The 21293-nt window shown below is 37.1% G+C and overlaps 1 protein-coding gene across 4 annotated transcripts in view; it reads left to right on the top strand.

The window, feature by feature from the left end:
* The window catches only part of ppip5k1a (diphosphoinositol pentakisphosphate kinase 1a), a 45778-nt gene that overhangs the window by 4668 nt on the left and 19817 nt on the right, over window positions 1–21293 (top strand). For all 4 annotated transcript variants that reach the window (XM_088412545.1, XM_088412544.1, XM_088412542.1 and 1 more), the window contains exons 5-24: window positions 84–169; window positions 2311–2465; window positions 6190–6291; window positions 6688–6849; window positions 6954–7075; window positions 7182–7283; window positions 7699–7785; window positions 7863–7938; window positions 8078–8187; window positions 8430–8515; window positions 8623–8748; window positions 14807–14928; window positions 15468–15650; window positions 15767–15908; window positions 16731–16954; window positions 18649–18776; window positions 18879–18993; window positions 19122–19229; window positions 19900–20028; window positions 20115–20255. In XM_088412545.1, coding sequence (XP_088268671.1) covers window positions 84–169; window positions 2311–2465; window positions 6190–6291; window positions 6688–6849; window positions 6954–7075; window positions 7182–7283; window positions 7699–7785; window positions 7863–7938; window positions 8078–8187; window positions 8430–8515; window positions 8623–8748; window positions 14807–14928; window positions 15468–15650; window positions 15767–15908; window positions 16731–16954; window positions 18649–18776; window positions 18879–18993; window positions 19122–19229; window positions 19900–20028; window positions 20115–20255 — 2506 coding nt within the window. The remainder of the gene's footprint in view (window positions 1–83; window positions 170–2310; window positions 2466–6189; window positions 6292–6687; window positions 6850–6953; window positions 7076–7181; window positions 7284–7698; window positions 7786–7862; window positions 7939–8077; window positions 8188–8429; window positions 8516–8622; window positions 8749–14806; window positions 14929–15467; window positions 15651–15766; window positions 15909–16730; window positions 16955–18648; window positions 18777–18878; window positions 18994–19121; window positions 19230–19899; window positions 20029–20114; window positions 20256–21293) is intronic.

The following is a 21293-nucleotide window of genomic DNA, read 5'->3' as shown; positions in this document are numbered from 1 at the left end:
TTTAGTTGTTTGAATCATTCTTTCCAAAAGATGAACATTGCAAAAGCCAGTGAAAAATGTTTTTTCCATCAATTTTCTGGCAGAAGAGAAGTATATCGCATCCTTCAAGAGGAAGGGATAGATCTGCCACGCTATGCTGTGCTGAATCGGGACCCAGATAAACCAGATGGTTAGTAATGAGCTCACACTGGCACTCACTTTGTTCATGGTAATAACAGTTAACATCAACGAAAGATGGAGAAAAATAGATTACCGGTACATCAACTACAGAAGGAATGTACTGTCACCCAATTTTGCTTTTTAGGAAAACACTCCCCTCAATCAATATTCAGTTTATCAAGGTTGGACTTGGTTTTCCATCGGCTGGACATTCGTCACCAATTTTGAATATTTGGTATCGTAAGAGACAGGTGCCATGCTAAGTAAAGGAATGATTGAGTACGAGAGGTGTTTCTGTATTCAACCCAAACCATCTCTTTTTGGAAGTCACAGTTTGGTGCATGCAGTTAGATGACAAAAATGGGCGTTAATTGCTATGTTTGGGATTGTTGCATTTAATTCTGTCACGCAAATCTGGCTACATGCTTAGATTCTTCACCCTTTAGTGCTCCTGTATTTTAGGTTTAATCGTGACACAAAGTGAAGTTTCACTGCCAGATTAGTATCTCGCTTATCACAATCAATCAATACAGAAAAAGGTGAGTAACACTGTGAGTTTCTGCAACTTATCCTGTGGCTTATGCACACTGGCTCACAGACACACACACCTTTGTATGGGAACACCTATCTCTCACCATCTCCTTATTTATTTATTTTAAACAAATCATATGATAGACTTACTTGGCCAATTTACACTCTTGACTCCAGATCCACAGAAAGTATGATCGTCTTCTTTCCCCCACCCTTCTTCCGCCCAGCTAACTAGTAACTGAAAGCAACCAACCAGTGTTGACATACGGATATTGTACTTGGCCAAGTTTTGTTGATTCCGTGCTATTGTCCACTGAAACCATTGGCGGGTTGTAGTCACATCCTCGCACTCTTGGTGTAGGCTTCCAAAGTATGGTCCAAAGAAAATACAGTCAATGACGTCACGAATGAGAATGGAGCTAGGTGTTTGCCTGTATCCTAAGGTCCCTACTGTTTACTAGCATAGGTCAGCCTGGAAGGCTAGCGAGGATTCAAAACAAGGCAATGCAACTTTATTTATACAGTATAGTGCATATATTACACAAGCATTGTTTTTCTCTTGGCCCAGTATTTTATACATTTATCCAAATAATAGTTAGCGCCTCCCCCTCCATCTTCAGTCCCAGACTGAGACATATCAAAGAAAAGATCAATTGTCCAAAGTCCTCCTCCGGCCTTCGTCTCTTTTTTTGTCCGATAAAAATCTGTACAGCTAGAATATCCCTAAACAGAAACTTGCTTATCCATATTATCTTAAATTGAAATGGCCTATCCTTGTAAAAGTGAGTTATGACTGAACAATCTATTCTTTCTTAACTCATTCAGTGCCATTGATGAGAGAATTCTCATCTTTTAAAATAGTAATAACAATAATACATAATAAAATTTTGTTTGAATACGTTTTTTTTATGGAAAGGAGCTACAGCCCTTGACTAATGCTTTCGATATAAGCCAATTGAATACTGTAGTGGTAACTGTGACCATTGGATGGCAGTGTTTCCACACTTATAACACAGCTATTGTATACATGCAATTCAAAATAAGGCCTGGAAGACAATCTTCCCTATGATACCACCCAAATTTACAGAGGCGTAGCACACAATATTCTGTTTACCTTGAAAGGTGAGTGAAAATGCTAAAGTTACTGGCCCTCTAAAGGTTTCCCTTTCCAATAACGCTTGACACTGAAAGAGTTAATTAAAACGCTTCAAATACTGTATACTGGTTAAAGGTAAAAAGTAAAGTTTGAACTGTGAAGATGATGTTTACAAATGATAATTACATCAAAGAACTATTAAATGATACTGCTCAAAGACAGCTGGGATAGGCACTAGCACTCCAGCTACCCTCATGAGTATAAGCGGGACCTGCTCGTCACGTGAACGACTCAGGCTGGACGTTAAAAGTCAGTGACTGCATACACTGTAGATCAATTATTTAAAATTAATATAACAGTAAGGACGAGAAATCTTGTGGCATTCTTTGGATCAGTCTTAATTATTTGCTTGTTGAATAACTGAACATGATATTGTCACAGTTTGGCTCAAAGAGCAGATTTTCTTCACCACAAATGAATGAAATGATCAATTTCAAACAGAAATATTTGCTGTGATGTCTCAGAATGTAACCTGGTGGAAGGAGAAGATCACGTGGAGGTGAATGGAGAAGTATTCCAGAAACCTTTTGTTGAGAAGCCTGTCTGTGCTGAAGACCATAATGTATACATCTACTACCCTACTTCTGCTGGTGGTGGCAGCCAGCGTCTCTTCAGAAAGGTCTGGTCTTCTGACGTTAACCTGATATTAGTGTTAATTCCATCTGCAATTTTAAAATTTAGTCTCTGTTTTAGTCCAATTCCAGTCACACTTGTTACTTTTAATGACATTTACCCAGTCAACCTCACCCCGTTTTGTTTAGTCAAGTGTTTATTTACAATATTGTAAATTTTGTTTTAATTTTGGTCCAATTTTTAGTCGATTTTTAGTCAACAAAAATTGTCAAGCCGAGGGGCTGCACACATTTGCCAGCCTTTCTTCTGGCAAACCCAGACATTCAAAACAAACAATTTTACATACATCGCTTTTATACCACATTTAGGCTTTTTTATGTACGAATATGAACTTTAATTTTGTTTTGAATTATATGTGGCGTAACATTTTTTTGATTGTTTAAAGTAGTTTTAGTTTACACATCCATGAGTAGCTGCTCAGGTGACTCATTTGGCCAGCAGCTCAAAGATGACGAGCGCATTCTTGCAAGTCTAGCTGGCTGCTTGAAGTAAACTTGCATTGTTGCAGGAATGGGACGATTGCAGATTCTGACAGTCTAATAACCTTGAGCAAAAGTGTCAGGGTATCGCGGTATCACATTGAAATTATAGCTCTAAAATAATTTTATACAACCTTTTTGCTAAAAAGCAAATTTTCTACATTATAAATTGGTTTTCAAACAAATATATCATACAGCATTAGTTACAATAACAAACATTTGCCATTCTAAAATAAAATAAACATGTAAATAAAGTCAAAACAAACCTTCAGTGAGCTAATCAGGTTTTGCTCACCATAAACATATACAGTGGAACCTCTAGATACAAATTTAATCTGTTTGAGTGCAATTTGTATCCTGAATCTTTCTTATACTGAATCGTATTTTACAAGTGAATTACCTACGGCATATTACATTTTATAATATTGTACCTTACCTTTCAAAAAAAGCGCGATGTTCGGTAGATGTCAGGCAAATGACAGAAAAAAAAATGGCTTTAAACAATCATTTTAATTCCACTTCAATTTATTCAAAAACGGCCTTGTTACCCAGGCTTTTGCATCCACATCACTGGAAAGCTTTTTCTTAGCGCTTTATGGTAAGTGTTGAGTGGTGGCACGTTAGCGCAGCAATACGTTAGCTGGAATGAATGCAAGCCCTCCTTAAATTTATTGGAGCACCCGTGTGAAGCCTTGAAATCTCGAGGTAGGCCTACTTGCTGCCATGTCCCTTCACCTGCGTTGTCTTTGCGCAATCACAGGATCACCAATAATGACGCTGGTCTAGAAAGTTGTACGCTACCGAGCATTATGGCACGTTTACTGTGTGCGGGAATTTCAAGTTTTCTCTTGGAGCATGCGAGTTAATGCTCGTATATTGAATTTATTCTCAGATTAAGAGGCAAAAAATGTGGCCGAATTTTTACTCATAAAAAGCCAATAATTCGTGTACAGAAGTGTTTGTATCTCGAGGTTCCACTGTGTCAATGTTTCAAAACCAGCCACTGAGAACCAGCCAGGGAACCTGATTTAATTTGGGCTATGCAGCTGCCACGTCATGTTATGTCATCATGGAGGCGGAAAACATTTCCTGAAAGAAGGGGTCACGTTCCCACATCATGGTGTGTTAAAGCAGGAAAATTTTCCGTATGCCTTGATGCAAGGCATCTTTGTCAACTGCCAAAGCGACTTCTCTAAGGGGGACTGAGCACCACAGCAATATTTGAGCCATTCCGCAGCTGGTTGTCAATGTACAAATTCCTCCCAAAAATGTTTTATGGTTACACCAATGTGTGTGTATTTTTAGCGCTTTTGCTTAAAACACAGAAATGTAAAATGTTTGTAGCGTGTCGGAAAGACTTGACAAAGCCATCCTCCACAAAATGTGGTGAACACACATTTCTGGTTGCGAAATGCTTTAGAGTGGGGGTGTCAAACTCATTTTTGTTGTGGGCCACATCGTAGTTCTAGTTTCTGTCAGAGGGACAAAATGACTGTGAATTCAATTAAATTTTCAAGTTAACTACTGTCAAGTCAAGTAAACTGTTCGAAAGTGAAATTGGGGACTTTTTTTTTTCTCCCCCCAAGACCTTTTAAGAGTTGAAGACAACTTGCAAGTTTGATATTTTAGCCAGAAACTTTTAAGTCAAATCAGCATTTCATGGGTCACATAAAATGATGTGGCAGGCCGGATCTGGCCCCCGGGCCTTGAGTTTGACACCTGTGCTTTAGAGTTTCTCAAAAATAAACTGAAGCACTTCATTCCTCAACGCATCTGCGATTGTCAACTGATGCAGCCTTTTAGAAGCTGCATGTTGCTGTTGCTGTGGGCTCTCAAATTGGTTTCAGTCTAGCACCCTGGCTGAGGTTATGTTAAAACGCTTAACTCTCTAAAAACTTACACGTAAATGTCACGGTCTCGCATGGTGAGTGAAGTGCGCGCGTGCAGGAGGATGGACCAAGAGTGCAAGGAGCAAGGAAGCCAGGAGGGGATGTGCTCAAAAATGCGGTTTTAATGAACAAACAGATGCAGGAACAAAAATAGACCCAAACTGGGCAAAGTACCAAATGAACGAGAAATAAGCAAAACTAAACTTACGGGGAAGAGCGATCGGGGAACTGGAGAACACTATGGATGAGGGAGCGAGGGCGTGGGGGTGACCATTACTATAACCCAACAAACTAACAGTGACTAACCTACTACTTATATACACAAGACACTAATTACAAACAATGCGAGACAGTTGGGAGAGAACAAGAGGAAGGGGAAGCTGGTTGGGTGACACGCAAGGGGCAGGAACACCAGGTAACAGGTGGGCAACATCAACTTACGAACAAGGAGGAGAGGTCGACGCTGGGGGGGGGGGGGGCTGAAACAATCCGAACAGAATGGCTGAACAAACAAAATCTCCACAACTAAACCCTCAACAGAATAAAACCCAGGCAGAACGTGACAGTAGAGGCCTTGAGTGTTATATACTGATCTTCTTGTACAACTATTGATTAAAATGGTCAGAAAAATATTGATACTGCTCTGTTAATAAAAGCAAATCTCGAGTAGTCACCAAAAAATAACTTAAAGGGATGGTGTGGAAGATTTAGACCATTTTTCATTCAAAAGGAATGAATTCAGTGATTGTAAATTTCAAAAACTTGCAAATGATTATATTCTTAATGACCAAAAGTGACATTTTGAAAACGGCAGGCACATTTGCAACGCTCGTTGCATGATTGATCCACAAGTTGAAAAGCACACTGTGTCTTGCTCAAGGAAGTTCAATACTGTGTAATTTTGTTAAGAAAATACACATAGGAGCTGTACCTGTAACAGGAGCTACCGCCAAAAACTGTACTGAGGCTCTCTAGTTATATATTCCTTTTTTGGCATGCCTGTCGACATGACCTTGGACCGAGGCCTGGCCTTCACAAAACCGTTCTGCGCTGCTCTCAACCAACTAATGGGCACCAAAGTTCTCTGTACTACCGCTAACCATCCCTCCGCGAACGGCATGGCCGACCATACTCATTGTACACAGAACGCTTCATTGATGGACCGCTGTACCAGACTCAACTGGAAGGCTCAGCTATCTTAGGTCCTCCTCGGCATGCGAACGATTCAGAAAGAATTCAGTGCCTGTAAAACTCACTGTGTGCAGCCACTTTTAATTCAGTGGTACCCTATGAGATGAGCGTAAATGTTCACAGTTTAACATCAACTTCTTGTCTTATCTAGATTGGGAGCAGAAGCAGTGTGTACTCACCAGAAAGCAATGTGAGGAAGACTGGCTCTTACATCTATGAAGAGTTCATGCCGACGGATGGCACAGATGTGAAGGTAAAGTTTTTCACTAAAGCGCATAAAAAAGGTCTGGACAAAAACCTTGATGAGATCAAATAAGTGTATTTTTGTTTTGTTTTTGTTTTTTTAAATATACTAGTAGGGTTAACTCAAAGCGGAGAAAGGTTGAATCCTTAAACAGTTGTCGGTTTTATTCCACAGTGTGATAGAAATTTGTGAACTCATCATAAATCACACTAGGACAGCTGTTAAGGTATTTGGTGCCACCAAAGATCAACATAATAGTTAATATTATGTTAAGTTTACATTAAGTTGCAGTTGTACTTGTTCACAAAAATGTTTAAAGAAAAAAATGAAACCATTGGACATTAAACCAGTGTGTTAAGTGGCATGATAATTATGGTAATGTCCATGGTTTGTCTTGATCTCTAGGTATATACTGTGGGGCCTGACTATGCTCATGCCGAGGCTAGGAAGTCCCCGGCTCTGGATGGGAAGGTAGAGCGAGACAGCGAGGGCAAGGAGGTCCGTTATCCTGTCATGCTGTCAGCCATGGAAAAACTGGTCGCTCGGAAAGTCTGCTTAGCGTTCAAAGTAAGCAAACGTTATATTCTATTGAGCACTGCTACGATATATAATATATATACCTTTCGTCTTTACAAATGCCAGTTTTTTGCTCTTTGGCTATTCATCTACAGCAAACTGTTTGTGGCTTTGACCTTCTTCGAGCCAATGGGCACTCATATGTGTGTGATGTCAACGGTTTCAGTTTTGTGAAGAACTCTATGAAATACTATGATGACTGCGCTAAGATCCTCGGGTAACAGTTTTTGTTATTTGTGTTGAATAAGTTGATCTTCAAGGTGTATTTTCTCCATTACTCTGTATAATTCTGTGTATCTATTCATCCATCCATCCGATTGTAGGAATATTGTGATGCGCGAACTAGCACCTCAGTTTCAGATTCCATGGTCCATCCCTACTGAAGCAGAGGACATTCCAATTGTTCCCACTACTTCAGGGACCATGTGAGTAATAAAAGTACTAGTTATGGTAAATGTTAACGTATGGTAAATGTTAACGTTGCTGGTGTGGTCATTGTAATTCCTCAATTGGTAACTTATGAGATGACCTCAGCTCTTTCACAGAAGTGATGAGTTATACATAACTCTTTAATTCCAGAGCTTGTCATGAATTAGTCTGTTATGCAAAGATATGTCAGACACCAACAGTAGTCTTTATCTGGAAGGTACTTGTTAACAACCTCAATGAGTAGGATTACCTGGTGAAAAATTAAAACATGAATAATACTTTACTCATTATTCCTTTGCTCTGTTTGTCTTTTGAAGATGTAATGCCAAGCAACAGTTTTGTTTTGTTTTTCTTTCGCATTGATGTGCTGTTATTAATCTAATAGTGGACTTAAACTTTCACACTCCCAAGGATGGAACTGCGCTGTGTGATAGCTGTCATCCGGCATGGAGACAGAACACCAAAGCAGAAGATGAAGATGGAAGTACGCAACCCCATGTAAGTTGGTACCCTTTCGACAACAATAAACACGTTTTATAACCATTTTATCATATAAAATATGTATTTATCTCTAGGTTTTTTGATCTGTTTGAAAAATATGGCGGATACAAAACTGGGAAATTAAAACTGAAGAAACCAAAGCAACTGCAGGTAGCATTGATTTAATTGCATGGTTGCGTTTGTTCAAACCAATTTGACACACTATCTGCAAATTGTTTTGATGATTTAACTTGGTGAAAACTGAAGTAGCTTTTTCTTCTACTTCTTCTTCTCTTTTTAACTACAACAGGAGGTGCTGGATATCACACGGCAATTGTTAGCAGAACTGGGCCAGCACAATGACTGTGAGATAGAAGAAAAGAAGTCCAAACTTGAACAGCTGAAAACGGTTCTAGAAATGTAAGTGGTGGGTTTTACTGTGTTACCACACTTACGGGATCATCTTCATACTTTTTATTTGCAAATTTATGATGTATTTTGGAAGCCAATCCCCATTTTGTCATGGAAAACTCTTATTGCTGAATTGAACAGTGGCATGTAGACTCATGTTGTATCTGCTAAATTAGCAGGAATAACATTGTAGGCAACACTTGAAATTGCTCACTGTCCTGATTCCACGTTTCTCTTATTTTCAATTAAAGGTATGGGCACTTCTCCGGGATTAATAGAAAGGTGCAGCTAACCTACTTGCCCTATGGGCAGCCCAAAACCTCGAGTGAAGAAGAAGGCATGTACTAAGTAGCTACAACAAAGCATATGAGCAAAAAAAAAAACATGCTGGAGGAAAAATAAATAAATAGGTAAATAAAGGAATCTTTTCTTTTTTTGAGACAGATACCCGAAAGGAAGGTCCATCTCTGCTGCTTGTGCTAAAGTGGGGAGGAGAGCTTACACCTGCTGGCAGGGTACAGGCTGAAGAGCTTGGGAGAGCCTTTCGCTGTATGTACCCCGGAGGACAAGGTGAGAAATAAAGTAGCATTTTTTTTTTATGTCTTTCTTTTAAAACCTGAAATAGATTTTGCTCATGAAAGTGAGTACACACTGTTCTTGTTTTTAACCAAATCAGCAGTTCTCAAAATATTGTAAAATATAATAATAAATAACATGTTTTAGTCAAGAAAAATGTCCATTTCCATTAGTTCTACATAGCGTATTTTTCCAAGTACAAGTCGACCTCGCATTTAAGTCGACCTTCCCTTTTTATATAATTTTAGCGAATTTTACAAAAACGCGAGTATAAGTCTACCCCTCACTTTAGTGGTTATATACAGTTGGCCATGGCTGCCCTATTACGTGTGTTATTAAAATAATGAAATGACAGTACTTTTACAGGTATTGCTTCATTGTACTGTGTATCAGGCAACATACTGTTTCAAATTATAAGGGTGGGGACAAGAATGCATGGCGATGTATGAGTGCGCATGGACGCAAATGCTCAAAACAATGTTGCAACATTTTTTTTTGTTGCAACATTGTTTTGAGCATTTGATTTTACATTTCAATGCTTTACCCTTTGACACAATGGGACAATGTAAAAGTCACTGAACCATCAACAAGCTCCTCCCATTTCAACTTACGGATATACAGATGTGTTGGTCGACTCCATGCAACACAGATGTGAAGCGGTTATCAGGAACAGTGGCTATACAACTAAATATTAGTTAAGTGATTCACTGGAATGCTGAATCCTTGATATATTTCAGTTTATACAGTAAATATTTGTTTGTACAGTAAAATTCAGACACTGCTGTTTTTCTGAGCAGTCTGCTTTTTTTCTTCATTTTGATCTGGAATATAATGTGCAGTGTTCCCAGTGCATGGACATAAAAACTACTATATGGATTTGGGGGTTTACTCAATTTTTTTTTCAATACAGTATTTTGAAAACAACTGTAACTTCTGGACTTGGTCTTCTTCCTTCTCATCATCTGTTCAAACATACTTCTTACTCTTCCACGTGTAGTCATCTTTGAACCCGTCCAATTTGTTTGAAATGGAGGTCTTTAGAAATGATTTGCTGATAGAAGATACAGTAGACTTCCGGGTTACAGCGTCCCTGGCTAATGTTTTTTCCATGTTGCGATGTGGAATACTGAGTTTTTTCCTCCCTTCTTTAAGGTATTTTCCCAGCTTTGTGATAAAAACAACTGTCAACAACAACAACTGTTGTTTTGTCTTCATCTGCAGGCGTTTTTAGTAATTGCACTTATTTTCTGTTGCCGTCAGTGCCTCCATGCAACGTGTCACTACAATGCTGGTCTGATATTGGTCGGCCTCACTCGTTTCAAAATAGCGGAATGGTAAAGTTTTGTTCTATTGCGAGTGGTTACAAAACCCAATTTATAGTGCATTTCACTGCTTAATTCAAATTTGAATGGGTTAGCCATGGGTCCCAAGATTGCTAGTGATGTTAGAGAGAAGAAGATGATTTATATGGAAATATAAATCATAATATATATATATATATATATATATATATATATATATATATATATATATATATATATATATATATATGCATATATATATATATGCATATATATATATATATATATGCATATATATATATATATATATGCATATATATATATATATATGCATATATATATATATATATATATATATATATGCATATATATATATATATATGCATATATATATATATATATATATGCATATATATATATATATATATATATGCATATATATATATATATATATATATATATATATATATATATATATATATATATATGCATATATATATATATATATATATATATATGCATATATATATATATATATATGCATATATATATATATATATATATATGCATATATATATATATATATATGCATATATATATATATATATATATATATATATATATATGCATATATATGCATATATATATATATATATATATATATATATATATGCATATATATATATATATATATATATATGCATATATATATATATATATATATATATATATATATATGCATATATATATATATATATATATATATATATATATATATATATATATATATATATGCATATATATATATATATGCATATATATATATATATATATATATATATATATATGCATATATATATATATATATATATATATATATATATATATATATATATATATATATGCATATATATATATATATATGCATATATATATATGCATATATATATATATATACATATATATATATATATATATACATATATATATATATGCATATATATATATATATATATATATATATATATATATATATATATATGCATATATATATATGCATATATATATATATATATATATATATATGTATATATATATATATATATATATATATATATATATATGCATATATATATATATATATATATATATATATATGCATATATATATATGCATATATATATATATATATATGCATATATATATATGCATATATATATATATATACATATATATATATATATATATATATACATATATATATATATGCATATATATATATATATATACATATATATATATATATATATGCATATATATATATATATATATACATATATATATATATATATATATACATATATATATATATGCATATATATATATATATATACATATATATATATATATATGCATATATATATATATATATATACATATATATATATATATTGCGCGGTTGGGCTCGTAAGGTGAATTCGGCGTACGGCTGGCAATCAAAACCCCCGTGTTACGAACTTAATCCGTTCAGCGGCTACACTCGTAACTTGAACTACTCGTATGACGGGCAATCCAAACCGTTAACAATGTTAATTAGTGAATGCGTGCAAAAACCTTCGTTAAAAACATCACGACTTTATACACATATCAAAAATGAGTAACATAATCTAATTAAATAACATATACAAAGGAAAAATGACATTTACCTTAGGGGCAACGTGACTTGAGCTGGGTGGAGGCGGAGGGGAGCAGAGACCAACCCGCAGAATTTATTTATTTATTTTCTTAAACGGGAACTTTTCTCAAACTAGAACATATCACCGGCGATTTCCTTCTCTTTAATCCATAATAGAAGAAGCCTCTCCATTTTGTTGTTGATCGAGGTCCGTCCCCCGACAAAGAAAGTCTTGCCCTTAGAAGATTGCCGAGCGGTTACGGCCATACTCACTAGCAAGGTTAACCATGCGTGCGCCTCCTTCGTATTTTTTTTTTTATTATCTCCTGCTTGGTTTCTATTGTCATCATCCTCTTCTTCCTTTACCACCACTAGCAATTTTAGAAGCCATGTCTAACAGATAAAGTTTGCAAAGTCTGAACAACATTCCTTCCTTCCGTTTTTGACTGATTTTCTCTCCTTCCTTCCGTCTCTACCAGCTGTGCCATCAAGCTAGATGAAGGCGTTCGACCAATAGCATATCGGCATCTCCGTGACTGACACCGTGACTGAGACAGTGACTGTGACATTGTAAGAGCAATAGCATATCAGCGTTACCGTGTAATGCGTGAGCAGATGAGTTGGTTGATGTAGCAAAGCGAGTTCAATTGTACGTACACAATGACTGGCAACGTGTGGTGAAATCATTGTTAAAACCATCACGAATTTACACACATATTAAAATTATTACCATAATCTACTATACAGATAAATTAATTAACATGGATAAGCAAAGGATGAATGACATTTTCCTCTGGGGCGACATGACTTGAGCTGAGTGGAGACGGAGGTGAGCAGATACCAACCCGCAGAATTTATTTATTTATTTTCTTAAACAAGAACTTTTCTCAAAATAACATATCACTGACGATTTCCTTCTCTTTAATCATAATAGAAGAAGCCTCTCCATTTTGTTGTCGAGCGAGGTCCGTCCCCCGGCAAGGAAAGTCTTGCCCTTAGAAGATTGCCAAGCGGTTACGTCCATACTCACGAGCAAGGTTAACTATGCGTGTGCCTCCTTAGTATTTTTTTTTTTTTTTTTTTTTTATCTCCTGCTTGGTTTCTATTGTCATCATCCTCTTACTTCTTCCTTTACCGCCACTTGCAATTTTAGAAGCCATGTCTAACAGATAAAGTTTGCAAAGTCTTAACAACATTCATTCCTTCCTTCTGTTTTAGACTGATTTTCTTTCCTTCCTTCCGTCCCGACCAGCTGTGCCATCAAGCTAGATAAAGGCGTTCGGCCAATAGCATATTGGCATTTCTGTGATTGACGTGACGCCGGCCAATAGCATCTCTGTGACTGACTCCGTGACTGACACCGTGACTGAGACAGTGACTGTGACATTGTAAGAGCTATAGCGTTCGACGATGCCGTGATAAGCGTCAACCCCCAAATTAGTTGACGTAGCAAAGCGAAAATAAATGTTCGAACACTGTGGCCGGCATGTCATATTGTTCGTAAGACGGGAGGTTTGTGCGTAAGTGGGGGACAAAAAACTCCGCGGTCCACGCTCGTAAGTTGAACTGTTCGTAAAACAGGGTGTTCGTAAACCGGGGGCCGACTGTATGTGTGTGTGTGTGTATGTATGTATATATATATATATATATATATATATATATATATATATATATATATATATATATATATATATATATACAGTCGGCCCCCGGCTTACGAGCACCCTGATTTACGAACAATTCGCCTTACGAGCGTGGATCAGGGAGATTTTTGTCCTCCGTTTACGAACAAACCTCTCGCCTTACGAGCATGCCGGCCTCTGAGTATGTAGAAATGTTCTCGTTTAATTGCGTCAATAAAATCAACAGTGGCGACATCATCAATCATCAGTAGATACTTGTGGCAGCAACGTGAACGCTATTGCTCTTACAACGTCACACTGACTGTCTCATTCACGGTGTCTAAATATATTACCATTTAAGTGTAGTGTTTGTACAGCTTAAGGGAAAAACAGCTGACATGAAATTAAATGTGCCGATTGCAGGACAAAGAATTGTCATTGGTTTAAATGTGTGGTTTTTTTTAAATTAATTGTCAATACATTCCAACCGTTTAAAAAAAAAGTGCGAATAATTATCAGTCAGTCACGGAGATGCGAATATGCTATTGGTCGATTAAGGTCACCCGGTCTCACTCACGGAGATGCTATTGGCCAGCGTCACACGTCAATCACAGAAATGCCGATATGCTATTGGCCGAACGCCTTTATCTAGCTTGACGGGACAGGATGGAAGGAAGGAGAGAAAATTAGTGAAAAACGGAATGTTGTGAAGACTTTGCAAACTTTATCTGTTAGACATAGCTTCTAAAATTACTAGCAGCGGTAAAGAAATAAATAAGAGGATGATGTTTTAGTATCTGCGTGATTTGCACCCTGACTGAAAGAGTTACTGTAACACTGTAAGGCCAATAGCATATCTGTCGCCGTGTTAACTTTGAGCGTTGGACTCTGCCCCCCTCTGCTTACACCCAGCTCAAGTCTCGTCGTTGCAAAGGTAAAAGCTATTTATCCATTGTATTTATTATATAATGCAAGTGTACAGCAGATTATGTCACTCAATTTTAATATATGAATACAGTGTGTCGTCGGCGCGCGTTGCACGCATTCACGAATTAACATGGGTTTGGATTGCCCGCTATACGAGCAATTCGAGATACGAGCGTAGCCGCTGAACGGATTAAGTTCGTAACCCGGGGGCCCACTGTATATATATATATATATTTTTTTTTTTTTTTATATTTACACTTTAAGCCTTGTACACAACATGATCAGACTTATTTCGCATTCATTCTGTTTTTGAGTTATGTGTTAATAAGTCACCCCCCCCAATGTGGGGATTGAAAATGAGGGGAAAAATATCCAACGTCTACTCTGAGCTATACAGTAAGTAATATGTTAATGCATAATGGAGTTCTCAGTGCTATATTCCATCAGCAGTTAGTAAATCGGAAACAACTATATATATGTAGCATTTTCTTAAGTTCAAAACTGATTTGGACCCAATATACTTATAGGAGACTATGCTGGCTTTCCTGGCTGTGGGTTATTGCGATTGCATAGCACCTACAGACATGACCTGAAGATATATGCATCTGATGAAGGCAGAGTTCAAATGACTGCTGCAGCTTTTGCAAAGGTACTACTAGAAAATTTATGTATGTAATTTATGTAATTTATATATTTATCATGTGTTTTGCAGTATTCTTTTTATTAGGGTTGTGTGATATGGCTGAAAAATATAATATTTTAAATGGGCTAGATAATAAACTACAGTTTTACATGAGTGTCCAATGGAAAAAAAAAAAAAAAATTATATCTCTGGTGGAAAAAATCATTTATCAAGGAATGTACATTGTAGTGTAACGTTTACATCCATGCTCCCCGAGTCGCGGCGTAAATGCGCATTTGCTTTGCATTGAGACCCTTACTTTAATCTTCATGTACTTGTTCGAATACATTACTCTGTTGGCATGGATTCATTTTAGTTGACTCATCATTTTACGGCTCATTCTAATTTTTAGTTGCTTGTTGTTGGAATAACACTAACACGTCATAAACGATCCCTCATTTGCTTGTACACCATGTATCTATCCAATAGTATGTTTAGTAATTTTTTTTGCACAATATTGTCCAAAGTACATAACCTGTTAAAATAATTTGTGTTTCCGTGACCAGGGTTTGCTGGCCTTAGAAGGTGAGCTGACTCCCATTTTAGTGCAGATGGTGAAAAGTGCTAACATGAATGGGTTGCTGGATAGTGACAGCGACTCATTAAGTGGCTGTCAGCACAGGGTCAAAGCCAGACTCCATGAGATTCTGCAAAAGGACAGGGACTTCATTGATGAAGACTATGACAGGGTGAGTTGCTCGGCTGGTGGAGTAACCCCTCCCGCTCACATAATAATAAAAAATAGATAATATGTAGTAAAAAAAAAAAAAAAAGTAATGATTATGTGTGATTCTGTGTGTAACAGCTGGCCCCAACATGTAGTGCATCATTGGTGAATTCTATGAAAATAGTCCAAAACCCAGTAACCACCTGTGACCAGGTTTATGCCCTCATTCAGAGTCTTACCGCACAGATCCGCAAAAGGATGGAAGATCCCAAGTCAGCTGGTGAGTCATTCAGCAATTTCTGATAATTTTATCTCACTCATTCTCATCTTAAAAAAATAAAATAAAATAAAATAAAATATTTTGGAAGGTTGGGTCAGCAATGATAGAAAAATATGTATTATTTTTTCTTTTCTTGAGCATCTTTCCAAGTTCACTTTATTTAAATTAAGTTTCACTGTAATTTTTTGAAGCTTTTTTTCGCAGGTTAATCTCTGGACTGGACTGAAACAAGGGTTCTATTAAACAATAGAACTTTTACGACTTTGAAAAGTGCTTCGTACCTTAAATTTTGGACAATAAGCCACTGCTTTTCTCTTACGCTTTGAACCCTGCACTTAAAAGTCCAGTGTGGTATACAGTATCTGCAGCTTTTTACTAGCCATCAGGGCGCAATTTTAACCAGATTCTATGAAAGCAGCCAATAAAAAAAACCCAAACTCAATACCACCTGTGATTCTTGGGCTCACAACAAAATATTTGCACCCATTGGACATCAGCGTGAATTGTGAATGTATTTACTGCAGAGGGTGAAGTGGAATATGACAGCACCCAATAACTTCTAGTAGGCTTCCAGTAGGTGTTTTAACTTCGGATCCACCGCACTGAACTATTAGCTGCAGTGTTTAAATTGCGAGGAAAAAAAAAGTAGAGGGTTATAGTCCAAAATTTAAGGCAACTAAAATGCCATCATAGTTTTTGTGCATGTATAACAAACATTATTTTTGGTTTGTATATCACTAACAGTATAGTGGTATTCCTTTTAATAGTGGGCTTTAGTGCATACCTTATAACTACCATGTCTTCTTTGCTTACCGTCCTCAGATCTGCAACTTTACCACAGTGAAACACTGGAGCTGATGTTGCAACGCTGGTCCAAACTTGAGAGAGATTTCCGTATGAAAAATGGCCGCTATGACATTAGTAAAATACCTGACATTTACGACTGTGTAAAATATGATGTCATTCATAATGCTACTCTGGGTTTGGAGGACACACTAGAATTGTTCAGACTTTCTCGAGCTTTGGCTGACATCGTGATCCCACAGGTAAGTCAGATGACTCCTTTAACTGCTTTTTGTATCAGAGAAGAAGTGGAAGTTAATATTTGTTTTTGTTGAAGCACTGAGAAGAAAAAGGGAAAAAATGGATTCTGGCACTACCTTAAACCAGTGTTTTTCAGCAGTTTTTTTTTTTGGAGCCAAGGGCCACTATTGTTTTTCTTTGGAAATCTCAATTCTCCCCCCCCCCCCCAAAATGTAACTCTGTAGCCTATATTGACCATATACGGTCATTCTAATCAAATATTTTAACAACAAAAATCAAATGTATTTATTTATTGGCAAAGTGTTAATTACATGATTCAATTCTAATCCAAAGTTTGATCAACAAAAATCTAATTTATTGATTTTATTTATTGATTTTATTTATTGATTAATTTATTATTTATTGACAAAGTGTTTATTACATGATTACGCTGCAACAAACAACTCTCACAGCCCATAACAGCACATTATGTTTCCAAAAATTACTAAATGAAGAAAATAAATGTGAAATTGGATCATTTCCCATGGCGCACCTGACTCTTTCTTGTGAAAAATTATTGTGCTGGGACGCAGTGGTTAAAAAAACAAACAAGAAAAAAAAACACTGCCTTAAACTATACATAATCATCTAAAATCTTTAAATTCACCATAACATTGCAGCCCCAACTTTGGATGCTTCCTTCTGGTGGATATTGTTGTTCTCTGGACAGTCAGAATAAGTTTCAGATCAAGTCAATTTAAAAAGCTAAACTCAAACAATTAATCCTTAACAGCTATCTGAAATTAAGTTGAAGGGCTTTTTTGTCATCCTGTTTTTGGAGATAGCAAAATAAGCAGCAGACAATAGGGCCTTATAGGAGGTTACACAACCCAAGTTCATTGATTAGATTTTTTTTGATGATGAGTGATAAGTCAAACTCCAAAAATCCCTTGAATTTTCTTTTTATCTTGTACATTAATTTAATACCATCAAGCTCCGAAGAGGGTAATCACCTTCATCAAAGTTGGAGCAAGACCCCGGGCATGTCCAGCATTAACAGCAGGACTCCTTCACACTGCCCCTGATTGGCAGTTGCACGTTGACCTGGGAAAACAGCTGAGGTTCCCCAGCACATTGCAGGAACAGCTCTCCTCCGGTCAGACTTGATCCTCCGGTCAGACTTGATCCTTATTTCTGAGGCTTCAAAACAGCTGATATGCTGGAACTTACAGTACCCCGGAGAGACTATATTGCAGAAGCCAATGAAAGGAAACTCGCTGATTACCAAGAGCTGGCGGAAGAGTGCGGGGTCAGGGACTGGAAGACATTCTACGAGCCAATAGAAGTTGGGGGTAGAATCTTCACTGGATGTTCCCTTTGCAAAGCATTAGGGCACTTGAGTATGAGGGGCAGCCAAAAAGAAGGCTATCAAATCTGTTAGCGAAGCTACAGAGAAAGCCATGAGGTGGCTATGGCTCAAAAGGGCAGATCCATGGTTTGCTCCTGGGACACAAGCCGGGGTGTGATCAACCCTGACTGGGTCACCTGGGAGAGAGTGTCTGATGTTGCGAGACCCGAAACACTCAATGACCCCAGGATACATCACTGACGATGTGTGCCAGTGCATCCTAGAGATGTTTCTTCCAAGTATACTTTTTCTTATGACAAACTAGCATTTTAAGGCAACTCCTGAATGTTTTTTTTTTTTTTTTTGTAGGAATATGGCATTAATAAAGCAGAGAAGCTGGACATTGCATATGCTTACTGCCTTCCGCTGGTCAGAAAGATCCAGCTTGACCTTCAGAGGACTCATGAGGATGAATCTGTCAACAAGTTACACCCTCTGTGAGTGTGGGCCAAAATGTTCTTGCAATGTAAAATGATGAGTACAAATCGTAGGCTAACAGCTGAGAATGTTTTTGATTAAATAGTAGATCTTGTTTGCAGATATTCACGCGGAGTGATGTCGCCTGGACGACATGTGAGGACACGTTTATATTTCACCAGTGAAAGTCACGTCCACTCTCTACTGAGTATTTTTCGCTATGGTGGTTTACTTGATGTAAGATGTGAATATCTGATCCTTGTAACATGTGAATCTGATAATATTTATTGTTGCAGTTTGTACTAATACAGATTTTGTGGTGGTGTTTTTTTTTGTTTTTTTGTTTTGTTTTTTAATTGTGATAGGAAGAGAAAGACCAGCAATGGAATCGTGCCATGGATTACTTGAGTGCTGTTTCTGAACTCAACTACATGACTCAGATTGTCATTATGCTTTATGAGGACAACAATAAGGTGACATTTTGTGTTTATTATCATTCATTATTATCCACCTAGATTGGATACTGGCAATCGATGGGCTCTTTCTTATGCGTAGCTTGCGAAAGTAAACAATGCTTAGTGCAGATCGACTACGGATGGCATATCAAGCTACGCATTTAAAATACAGTCAATGCAGTTTGTGCGTTTGGTCAGTTGGGTGACACCGAGTATGTGTTTGGAGCGACAGGACACGAAACGCGATGCAAGACAGTCCATCAGCTTCGAAGTCACACAAACGAAAATATAGTGCGTCCATTCAGATTAAAAGCATACATTTCAAAATGCACTGATTGTACCATGCTGCTATGCTGATGTGTTGTTACACTATATGTCTGTTTTACATGTATCTCTGTTGTAAACACTGCTGTGATTTTCCCAAGGCAATATTTCCCCCTGGGGACAATAAAGTTAATCCTATCTTATATCACCTGTTACTTATGCGCATCTGCAGTTAACTCTTAGCTTCATCGTTAGCACCACTGTCACCTGGATGCACAGTCACTCTTTGTTTTAGAATGGCAAGAAACTGTACTGTACTTAAGATTTAGTAAAGCTCATATTTTTTTTACTGCACATTTTGAAAGTTATCAGAAACATAATCTGTGTATCGTGGTGAGATTGTCTTTATTCATCTTCTTTAAAGGATCTCTCTTCAGAGGAACGCTTCCATGTGGAGCTTCACTTTAGTCCAGGAGTAAAAGGAGTCGAGGAAGAAGAGAATGCACCCACTGGCTTTGGCTTCAGGCCAGCCTCTGCAGAGGTAGCACGACAGGTATAGCGCCATCAAGTCTTCTAACTGTCATACGTGTGGTCATGTGCAGCTAACAACAGCATGGGCTCTTTTTGCTTCTTATTCAGAATGGACAAAAACAGACTGACCCAGGAAGCTTGGAGGATCTCTCGCGCGATGAGACCGACAGAGCTGTTCCGCTTTCCGAGCCAATTACCATACAGAGGAGATCTCCACTTATACGTAATCATAAGACTGGATCTATGGAGGTTTGTTTTTTTACATATTGTTTATTTGTAATAATCACACCTGTGACCTCTATTTCATACTAAAAACCTGACTATATGCTGGTTTGGGTTTTCTAAAATCCCCTTGGTTTCCACAAAATGATGACATGCTAAATGAGTAATGCTAATGTGACACATCTCGAGACAAAATTCTACTTTTTTATTTTTTTGTTTATTATTTTTTATTTTTATTTATTTATTTGTTTTTACATGGTGTTTACTTGTTTTTTTCTGCCCTATTCATAGAATGGCCTAATCCATATTGTGTGCCGTTAGAAGGCGGTTACAAATCGATTGCATGCTTTTTTTTTGGCAACAGGTGTCTTAAGTCTCATCTTTAAGAGTGTGTCTTGTGCTTTTAGCTTTTGGTTTTCACAGTGGAACATTTATATGAGTAAAGGTAGCGTGATATCTTCTTTAAAGTAGTAGGAGTTGGAAGTGTTAGTGAAAGAGGCAAACTTGTGTTACAGTTAAGTAGGCTATCGCAATGATCATTTTGCCAGAAAGCCAGAAACTGCATTTTGTTTTTGTTTTTTTTTTTTGTCTCGCGTGTATGGCAATTACCCATCCTGCTTTACTTTGCTGTTGGGTGACATGGCATTATGTCCTCTAGTGACTGGCTCCAGGTCATTGCCTCGGGTCTTATGTTTCAGATTCTTGGCCGACCTACACGGAGCAATTTGAAATCCAATGACAACTGGCTGCAAGCATCTGGAGTGTTTACCGTTCTTAGCGATGCTTGCTTTACACAGTATATGACACAAACACATACAGTATTTACTCCCCTGAAGTTGCAAGCGTGTCAGTCAGCTCCACCACCGAAAAGAGAATTCATGCATTATAGGTGTGGAATATGTTTTTAACTATTCCACTATGTTTGGATGAAATAAGGTATTATAGAACTATAGTAACAATGTCAACTACCAAGCCAGTGATGCAGCGCAATAGCTGCCTTACCAAACGATAACTGTGCTACCTGTGGTAAATCCCTTGTTTTTTCTGCATGTAGCACAAAGGGTT

Source organism: Hippichthys cyanospilos, chromosome 4, assembly GCF_059441005.1.
Source record: "Hippichthys cyanospilos isolate Australia breed blue-spotted pipefish chromosome 4, RoL_Hcya_1.0, whole genome shotgun sequence".
NCBI lineage: Eukaryota > Metazoa > Chordata > Actinopteri > Syngnathiformes > Syngnathidae > Hippichthys > Hippichthys cyanospilos.
This window is presented reverse-complemented; position numbering and strand designations above follow the sequence as displayed.